This window comes from Podospora anserina, chromosome 6 (genome assembly GCF_000226545.1).
Source record: "Podospora anserina S mat+ genomic DNA chromosome 6, supercontig 2".
In the NCBI taxonomy this organism is placed as follows: Eukaryota; Fungi; Ascomycota; class Sordariomycetes; order Sordariales; family Podosporaceae; genus Podospora; species Podospora anserina.
This window is the reverse complement of record NW_001914857.1, coordinates 1,779,965-1,789,827: the sequence shown is the minus strand read 5'-3', so window position 1 is coordinate 1,789,827 and position 9,863 is coordinate 1,779,965. Positions and strand designations below refer to the sequence as shown.

Here is a 9,863-nt window from a genome sequence, read left to right as displayed (position 1 = left end):
TATCACTTGCCTTATGCGGTGTGGAATGGTGGTTAGTTTGAGGTGTTCCTTTTTTTTCTTTTCTGATAAAGGAGTTTCTTTAAGGAGACTGATGATTAGTTCTGCTGGGTTTTTTTCCCCAGCGTTGTTTTTGTAGGGGGTGTAGCTTTTTGTCTGTTTTTTAATTTTTTTTATATAGATCTTGGTGTGTAATTTACATAGTCTTTCTCATAAGCTGTGTAAACTTTTGTGATGTGGGATGAGTTGTATTGAATGTGTCGAGGTATTTCTTTCGGCTCTTTGGAGCAACTGTACGATGTTTTGGGAAAGGGAGAAGGTGTCATGGCGATGGCCCAGATAGGTGTGATTGCTATCTGATTACTCTCAACGCGATTTGAATGAAACATGGAATAAACATGAATCGAGAAAAGAAAAAAAAGGAAGGCAGGGTATAACTCTCAAACTGCGCAGATCATTTCATCCGTATTCACACACACACACACACACACACACATGTGAAAGCCAAGAGCCAAAGCCAAATAATGCCTGCCTTTATGCCCACCATGTCCATTCCATGCAAAGTTCATATTTCATATTTACCAACACCCCGGCCACCTCCCCCTCCCCTTTCTTCCCCTTCTATATGTCTACATCAATCATCAAATTTATACCTTTCGCTTCCCTTCCCTTTCCTCTCTTCCTCCCAATTTTGTACTAGTTATTTCCCCACATAAGTCATCATCAACATCCAAACCAACCGTTTGTCCAGATATTTACCACCCCCCTGCCCTTTACCACCCCTCCCCTTACTCATCAACTCCACACACACACCGTTACTTACCCCCTGTAACCATCATCATCGTCATCATCATCATCACTTCCGGCTCCACCTCACCCTCGAACCATCCCCCCTTCTCCCCTCGTCAAATCTACGACTTGTTAAAAAACCAGCTCGACCTCTTATTCTCAACCGGAGCATTCTGCTGCTGCAAGCTGGCAATCGTAGGATTACTAGAAACAGTCGTCGTAGTATTGTTGTCACCTCCGCCACGAAGCGGCTTGGCGATTCGGCTGCCAATGTTGAAGCCACCGAGGCCAGTCGGCGAGCCCAGCCCCCTTGTGCTTCCGGCCTTCGCCGCCTCGAGCCGGTCTTTGACGGCGGCGAGCTGCACCTCGAATCTGTAGCAGTACAAAAGTGATTAGTATATACATCGCCCTCGCAAACGGGTTGTGCACCGAGACCGAGATCGTGTCCGTTCTCGGCCGCTGCTTTTTAAGTGTGCAAACACAACAATAATCATCAACAACAACAACATCATAGGTAGAAGGAACGCACTTGTGGTTCGCCTGCGCCATCTTCTCCTGGCTCTCCTGCAGCAAGCTCTCCAAGCTCTGGATCCTCTCGTTGCGCGCAATCAGCTTGCGCTCCGCAATCGCCACCTCCTTCTTCAGCGCCGAGTTCTGCTCCACCAGCTGCCTCTGCACCTGCGTGAGCTGCTCCAGGTTGCGCTCCAGAAACGCCATCTTCTTCTGCTGTGCCCGGTTGTTGCTGCTCCGGAGCACATTGTTATACTGCTCGCGAGTCTCATCCAAGGAGATTTCGAGCTCCACCACGCGCTCGCACCGGTTCTGGAGGTCGCGCATGAGACTCTTCTTCATCACGTCAAACTCAGCCAGCTGCTGCTGCACCGTCTTGCCATTGGCCATGGGCACCGCCCCGTTGGACTTGACCCGGCGTTGGAGGTCATCAACGAGAGCCTTGAGCTTCTCGTTCTCCGCCACGCGGACGTTGAGATCGGTCCGGAGACCCTCGACGAGCTCGGCTTGTGTGCTGGACTTGTCGGACAGCGTCTTGGCGAGAAGGGCCTTAACCTCCTCCTTGTCGGCCTCATCCAGGTTCCTGGACAAGATGTCCTCGTGCTCTTGTTGGAGAGCAGTCAGCTTGGCCTCCAGCTCCTGTCTCTTTTGCACTTCGGCCTCGGTGGAGGCAGCACTGAAGCTAGACAGCTCGGCCTGTCGTACGAAACCCTGCACCTCCAAGAGCTTCTCCCTGAGGGCCTTGAGGTCGTCAGGGGGGACAGGGTCGCCACTCGAGGCAATCTCGAAGAGGGCGTCTAGTTGCGCGATCGCATCGGCGACGGATCGCTCGTTGTCGCTAAACACATCCCCGCTGAGATCGAAGCCGGCAAGCATCTTGGCCATCTTCTCCGCCTTCTTCTTCTCCTTCTCATCCAGGACGGCACTGGTCTCCTTGGCGCTCATCTTCATGTCAAGCATCTGCTGCTTGAGCTCGTCCAGCTCGGCGGTAAGCTCCGAGTTGGCATCCTTGAGCCCGTCCATGGTGATCTGAGCCTCCTTGTTCTCGAATGCTAACCTTTCCAGCTGCATCTTGAACTCGTTAGACTCGCTGATCAACCTTTCGTTTTCCTTTCCGAGCTTTCCATCGTGCTCCTTGATGATGGCAAGCTCCTCCTTTGTCTCACGGAGTTGTCTCTCAATGGCGGCAGCATGTGTCTCCTTTTCGGCAAGCTGGTCCTGGAGCTCATTCTCCCGGCGCAAGAACTCTTCTCGTTCATCCTTGTCCAGAGGGAGGCTTGGTGTCCCAGATCTCTCGGCAGCAGAAGGCGTTTCAGCGCCGGTACGCTCCAGTAATCGGGAAGGCGTTGCGGGCCGGGCCGGCCTTGAGTCTGCCTTTGTGCCTGATACTCTGTCTTCCAAAAGGGGTGGGACCCACCTCTCCTTTGGCACGGCGTCGCCGGCACGCCATAACTGAACTTCGCTCTGCAGGTCGGCAATGTAATTCTCAAAGGTTGTGATTTGGTTCTTGGCCTTGGCCACCATTTGCTTGAGTTCGGCAGGGCTGAGCTCGGCGTTGACCTTGGCCTTGTTTTTGATGGATTTGGCGCGCATGCCGAAGCGGAGCGTGCTGAGTGTCTCGGCATCGTTGTAACTGGAAGGGGAGCAGTTGATAATGAGGGTCGTCCGACTGTTACCACCCAGAGATTCCTGTAGAATACGGGTGAGTTTTGAGTCTCTGTAGGGAACGTGTGATGATTTGCCGTCCGTCAGGGCGTTGATGACCATGCCGAGGGCACTCAAACTCTTGTTGATCTTTTTGGCTTCCTCTAGCGTTTGTCCGCTGGCGCCCGTCTTGCCAACCTTTTCACTACCGGCCAAATCGACCAAGAAGAGCTGACCACTCTTGGCCGAGCCGGTTTCGACATTTTTTTGGGTGATGGTGACGACGAAGATGGAATGCGATCGAGAAGACTCCTGGTTCATGTTGGTCGCCGCGACAGCTCTGGCGTTGCCGCCTCTCCTCATCACTTCGAAGACTTCCTGCACACTCGATACGTAAATCTCCAGCAGCCCCTTGACGTAGACACCCCTGCTCTTCTCCTCGTGGACTGGCAGGTTGTCGTTTTGTGGCTGCAACAGATCGCGGATGCGCTCCATGTAGATCTCCATGTAGCTGACGCGCACTGTATACTCGATATTGGCCGGGCTCGACATGATCTGGGAGAAAATCTGCTCGATGATTCTTGGAATCACACCCTTTCCACTTTCGTCGTCGATGTTGGTACCCATCATGGTGTACGATTTACCGGCACCGGTCTGACCATAGGCGAAGACGGTACCATTGTAACCGTTGAGGATATCGTCGACGGTGGGCTTGATGGAAAAGTCGAAAATGTCTGATTGCTTGCATGACATATCAAAGACACGGTCAAACGTGAAGGAGCCCTGCGCTTCCTTGGACTGGAGAAGCGTTGCATATTAGCACAGATGCAGATATGCCGGGTGGCGGTGCGCGGCCTCGAAGCAGCAACAATGCGTTGTGGTGTACTCACATCGACAGTGCAGGTGTCTGGGCCTTGAAAGGTGACAATGGGCTGACCGCCCGACTCGATTTCTACCCGATTTTGCGGGCGAAACCGAGCCACGACCTTGATGCTATTTGCGTTCGACATGATGGCAGTCCGCTTCCCGCGCTCCCGGGAAGCGCAAGTTCATGGAAGGAAAAGCAGATGCGGGTGTTGAAAAAGTTAAAAAAAAAAAAAAAGAAAAGAAAAAAAAAAGCGGCGGCGAGGGCGGCGATATCGGCAGAAGCGAGCGTCTGTGTGGCTACGTTTCTTCAAGAGTTGTCGACGGTAGTTTTGGTTGTTGTAGTAGTTGTTGTTGTTGTTTGTGGAAAGTCAGGTCGTCGTCTGGTGCCTGGGACTGCGAAGTGAACGTGTGTGGTGTGGGTTGCTAGTGGTGGTCGGGTCCCAGATCGGCAAATCAGAGATGACAGGATGCGGTCCGCTAGAAAAGCAATACCGAACGTCGTCGTCGTATCGTCTGGTGAAGGCGAGAGTGGGCAGTGATCCTGAAACGAGGGTTATCTGAGTTCTGCTGCTAGGTAGTTCAAAGTTCTAGAAGAACGTCAGGGACCGGTGGGGTATGTCAAGGCGGTCAGGGGCAGAGGAGGGGGAGAGAAGGCCGAGGCGAGTCACCACTGGACAGATGGATGGATGACAAACTCGCGGCTGAATGACGCGCTAATGGTTCACGGTCTTGGGGCGTGTTTCAACGAGCAATGCATGCCTTGAAAATGGCCCCTGCCACTCTGCCCAACACTAGACGTGGGTCTCTTGCCGGCCGATTGCAGCGGGCAGCATTGCAGATGACAGCCTCACGACAGCCTGCCACCATTAACCGTCAGTACCAGCTCAATGCGAGCCACTTCTGCCGACATCTGCAAGCCGGCTCCCGTGCCTCGCGAGTACAGACGGAAAGCCCCTGTAATTGTATGGTGGGCATTGTCTCGGGAAGCTAGTAAGAGTGGGCATCTGGAGTACCTCTACCAGAACGATGAGAAGCAAATGGTTCCAAGGCACTTAAAATCACCGCTTGTAGGCTTTGTTGCTTAGACTGATATCAGATTATATGCGTGCGGGGCCCAACTCCGTCCAAACCCCGCCCTTGCCTATGCCTTCCAACCTGTTGTAGTCCCTAACAAAATCAAGCTCCCTCTCACTTTGACAACCACACGCCCTTGCGAGCAATAGACCAAGTTATTTGTTGCACGAACCAAACGCCTGACAAAACGAATATGCCTTTGCCTGCCAGAATGCTGTTGAAAACACACAAATCCCCACTCGAAGGTGGCCAAAAACACCGCAAACTCCGGTTTGTAGTCCTAATCCCATGACACCGCCGAAAACAGCCCCCAATATATCGAGCATCAGTAGGGGCAGCTGCTGTTCAGCTCGTCCAATCCACTTCCAATAACCAACCTATGACTTTAGTCTTCCCAGCTCTTCTCCACCGTCTCCCTGACTCTTTTCGTGTACTCCTTACGGTTGTCCTTGTACAAATTGGAAGCTTCGACGTTCGCTGGAGATCCCGTGTTCGGGTCGTTGAGCAAACTGTACCCAAGCCATGTCAGCCATTACCATCCAGTCAAGCTCCCTGCTGTGTCCGCCATGTCCACCTGTAACCTTCCACGAACCTTTGAATACTCGTAAGAACAGCCGCGACATCGTACGTGGGACTCCAGCGATTCTGGAGGATATCCAAGCAGAGTTCGCCGGTGGCGTAGACGTTGGGATGGAACATCTGGCTGATGAACTTGACCGAGGGCGGCTTGTTGGGATACTGTTCTTCGAAATGCATCACGAGTCTAAAGGTTCCGTCTTCGAATGGAGTATCGGCGGGTCCAATAATGACGGCATTCCTGATGATGGGTTGGTTGGTAATCCAGTTCGCTGATGGACTTGGGTTGGCGGTGAAGAGCTTTACTCACCAAGTCATCACATTGTCTGGAACCGGAGAAGCAGAAACGCCAGCGGGAGGGTCGGTTTGCATGCGCTGAAAATCGAAAGCCGAAGGTTAGCATCGCGAAACACGTCTTGTTCATGCTGGAGGTGTTGGTAGAGTCGCCGTACCTTGAAGTCTCGCATGAGACGTCTGCGGGCTGCCGTCGACATGTTTTCCAGAAAGACGCAGGATGACACTCGATGGTGTAGGTAGGAGGGGTCTCCAGCGATGGGTAAGGAAAGTTGATGGTAGCTTGTGGCTGTCTCGGCGCGTGAGAAATCAGTGGGGAGGGCGTTCAGCAGTGGGTTGATTATGGTATGTCAACGGCGATGGGGGGCGAAACCGGTGGCGGAGAGTGAAGAAGCTCTGTTCTGGGTGTCAGTGGATGGGTGCCATTGTCGAGTGGGGGCATTTCTTATCGATTAGCTATGTGCATTTAGGTGACTCTGGCCAATCATAATTGAACCGCTCCTTAACAAAAGACATTGGCACGTGCGATCAAAGACCCAGAGCCACCAACTGGGCGTCTTCGGCGCCACTGAAAAGGCCGCTGTAGATCGGTGTTTTCTCTCTGCTTCATCTGGTAGATTATGCTTCCTGTGTTTGGCCCTGGCCTTCTTCGGTCTACCTAGCTTCTTGAAAGTATCAAAAGGACAGCCGCTACAACAAACCGTTACACCTCAACGAACTCTCCAAAGCTTTAAGGCATCCCGGCACCCCCAACTCCATGGCGGGGCTGTTTCCCCGGCTCCTCCATCATAGTCCCCACCTCCGCAAAACTCCCCGTGCACATCCCGTCAGTCCGTCACAAGCCGAGGAGTGCCGCATGTGTGCCAGTGCTGGCGGTGCTCTTTAAAGAAGCTGGCCCTCGGGAAGGGCGACCGTTTCCGATCATGTCTTGTCCACAAGTGATTTTCCCCTCGTTGCCTCTGGTCCTGGTCTAGCCTTCCTGTCTTGTCAGTCATTGCATTTAGCTTTCCGTTGAGCGAACTCTCTGCCACACCCATCATGACGGTAATGATGTCAAGGGCGCTACGCCTGTCGCCGCAACTTAAAAGCGGCTCGGCTCGGCTGTTTTCTTCACAAGCTTGCCTTCGCAAGGAGATTCGAGACGCATACATCTTGAGCGCTTCCCGCACACCAACAGGAAAGGTATGTCTTTATGAGTGTGCTACGAAGCTTCAGGTGATGCTCGTATGACGTTCTAATACGAGCTTGTGCAGTTCAACGGCGCTTTCCTGAATGTTAGCGGGCCACAGCTCGGCGCCGTCGCCATCAAGTCTGCCATCGAGAAGTCAAAGGTGCCCGTCGACAAGATCACCGATGTCTACATGGGCAATGTCCTCCAGGCCTCGGTTGGGCAGGCCCCGGCGCGCCAGGCCGCCATCTTTGCCGGACTCCCTCCCTCCGTCGAGGCTATCACCATCAACAAGGTCTGCGCTTCTGGTCTGAAGGCTGTGGCATTTGCGGCGCAAAACATCCAGCTGGGTCTGGCCGAGGCTCAGGTTGCCGGCGGCTTCGAGAACATGTCGAGAGTACCATACTACGTGCCCCGCGCGAGCAACTTGCCTCCGTTTGGTCATGTCAAGATGGAGGACGGTCTCATCAAGGATGGTCTTACCGACGTCTATGACCAGTTCCACATGGGCAACTGCGCCGAGAACACGGTGAAGAAGTACAAGCTCACCCGCGAGGAGCAAGATAAATATGCAATCCAGTCCTACGAGAGATCACAGGCCGCCTGGAAGGCTGGTGTCTTTGCTGATGAGATTGCGCCGGTTACTGTCAAGGGCAAGAAGGGCGACGTCATCGTTGGCGAGGATGAGGGGTATCTCGATATCAAGCTCGACAAGGTTCCCACGCTCAAGCCCGCCTTCGTCCGTGACGGAACTGGCACCGTGACTGCCGCGAACTCGTCGACTCTCAACGATGGTGCCAGTGCCCTTGTGCTCGGCAGCAAGGAGATTGCGCAGCAGTACGGCTCCGGCTCAAGAGTTCTCGCGCGCATTGTCAGCTCCGCCGATGCTGCCCTAGACCCCATTGATTTCCCTGTCGCTCCGGCCAAGGCGGTTCCCATTGCTCTGGAAAGGGCTGGCATCACCAAGGACCAGGTGGCTGTGTGGGAGTTCAACGAGGCGTTCGCCGCCGTGATCAAGGCTAACGAGAAGGTAAGGAAGCCCGTTGTTAAACCATCCCCACGAGTTCGTGCGTTCCACTAACGGCCAGGTAGATTCTGGGGTTGGAGGGTGCGAGGGTGAACCCTGTTGGTGGAGCGATTTCGCTGGGCCATGCGCTGGGCAGCTCGGGCTCGCGCATTCTCACCACCTTGCTTCACCAGCTGAAGCCCGGTGAGTACGGTGTTGCGGCTATCTGCAACGGCGGAGGTGCCGCGACAGCGATGGTTGTGCAGAGAATCGAGTCTGTATGAGTATGATGATAATGCTGTCATGAAAGGATTGATCCAATGGCATGTGATGAATCATACGGGAATGGTTGGCGTGGAAAAGTGTATATAGCAGGGTTAGGGTTGGCCACAGACAGCCGTGGCCTGCATTGTCTTTCAACTGAGTGGATCTCATTCACTTGTTTAATTCCCACCGCCCTGGCTTAGAATCTACTCAGCCATATTCATTGCTATTGTTGTCCCAAACCACAAACACCCCTCACGCGACCTTGTAATATTTTCCACTTTTCAACATTGATGTGGCCTACGCAGCAATGAACCGCCAAGTCGCGCCTTGAGTGCCACCCAAAAGCACTTTCACTCACTTACTAACTCACGTCCTCATCGCCCATCATGAGTCTCGCAATCCAATTCCTGACCAAGATTCGCGGCTTTGCCCTCGAGGCAGATGGCGCCAGTCTCAAAGACTGGCTGCAGGTCGAGAACGATGTCCCGGATATATACTACAACCTGGCGCACGAGATCAGATCAAACTATCCAGATAACGGGAGCGACGCCCTCGAGAAATTCGTCGACAACTGTCTTCCAGAGGAAGATAACGTGCCAGAGGGGAAGGGGTCGCCGTGGCCGGGGTTTAATTCCTTCATCAAGGACTACCTCGAGTACTGGCGCGATGTGAACTTTGACGATGTTGTCAATGTTTACACTAGGCTCAGCGAGCTGTTGATGTAGGTAACCCTTTTTTTTTCTTTTCTTTTTTTTTTTGGTTTCAAGAAGAGGGAACTGATGGAAAATGACAACAGATCATGCGCCAACGCGCTTGCTAATCCGACCTATGGTGTTATGCTCCTTCCGACGAGCATGGCCTTGTCGGAATCCCTGTCGAAGCTGGTTATGAGCCTGACTAGACAGCCGGAGGTTCTAGCGTTGATAGAAGGGGATGAGACGGGTGACGGGGAGAGCAAGTCGGTTGTTGAGATGGCGGCGGATATTATCCAAAAGTTTTTCACGTCTTGTCTGGGTGACCGCTCCAGCACGAGATGGGCACCGCCAAAGGGGAAAAAGGTGGCGGTTTATCTCTTTGCGAATCTAACTCTTAAACTCCTCTTTGCCGTAAGCTCCTCCTTCCCCCTAAATTTTTTTTTCCCACCGTAGCTCCTGACCTTTTTTATATTCAGTGCGAAAAATCCCACCTCGCCGTCCAAATGTTCACCAACCTCTCCACCTCTGGCCCAGCCCTGGCCTTGTACCCGGCCTCGCAGAGGGTAACCTTCCTCTACTACCTCGGCCGCTTCAACTTTGACAACGCGCACTACTTTCGCGCGCACATGTGCCTCGAGGAGGCCTACAGGCAGTGCCACACCTCCTTTCTCAAACACCGGCGCCAGATTCTCACTTGGTGGATCCCCTCCAACATGCTCTGCGGCCGGTTCCCGTCGGTGAACCTCCTCTCCCGGCCGGACGCGGCTGGGTTTGGGGAGGTTTTCCTCCCGATATGCCGGGCGGTGAGGTCGGGGAATTTTGTGGCGTTTCGGGCGGCGTTGGAGGGGAAGAGGGAGTGGTTGTGGGAGAGGGGGTTGTATCTGGTTTTTCTGTATCGTCTCAAGCCCTTGCTTTGGAGGTCGCTGACGAGGAAGACATACGAAATCTAAAGTCCCAAGACTAATCTCTCAACAGA

The 9,863-nt window shown here is 53.5% G+C and overlaps 4 protein-coding genes across 4 annotated transcripts; 2 read left to right on the top strand and 2 right to left on the bottom strand.

The window, feature by feature from the left end:
- Positions 1–908: 908 nt before the first annotated feature.
- On the bottom strand, positions 909–3,950 carry PODANS_6_1570 (uncharacterized protein; the record flags this gene model as incomplete). Its single annotated transcript, XM_001910313.1, has 3 exons — positions 909–1,158; positions 1,316–3,738; positions 3,831–3,950. 3 exons carry the CDS (start codon positions 3,948–3,950, stop codon positions 909–911), a joined length of 2,793 nt encoding a protein of 930 aa, XP_001910348.1.
- Positions 3,951–5,266: 1,316 nt separating this feature from the next.
- Positions 5,267–5,951, bottom strand: PODANS_6_1580 (uncharacterized protein; the record flags this gene model as incomplete). Its single annotated transcript, XM_001910312.1, has 4 exons — positions 5,267–5,390; positions 5,474–5,698; positions 5,768–5,832; positions 5,910–5,951. The coding sequence occupies 4 exons, from the start codon at positions 5,949–5,951 to the stop codon at positions 5,267–5,269; spliced, it is 456 nt and encodes a 151-aa protein (XP_001910347.1).
- An 838-nt stretch (positions 5,952–6,789) lies between these two features.
- PODANS_6_1590 (uncharacterized protein) lies at positions 6,790–8,209 on the top strand (the record flags this gene model as incomplete). Its single annotated transcript, XM_001910311.1, has 3 exons — positions 6,790–6,933; positions 7,005–7,949; positions 8,012–8,209. 3 exons carry the CDS (start codon positions 6,790–6,792, stop codon positions 8,207–8,209), a joined length of 1,287 nt encoding a protein of 428 aa, XP_001910346.1.
- A 369-nt stretch (positions 8,210–8,578) lies between these two features.
- On the top strand, positions 8,579–9,837 carry PODANS_6_1600 (uncharacterized protein; the record flags this gene model as incomplete). Its single annotated transcript, XM_001910310.1, has 3 exons — positions 8,579–8,913; positions 8,989–9,298; positions 9,364–9,837. 3 exons carry the CDS (start codon positions 8,579–8,581, stop codon positions 9,835–9,837), a joined length of 1,119 nt encoding a protein of 372 aa, XP_001910345.1.
- Positions 9,838–9,863: the final 26 nt, after the last annotated feature.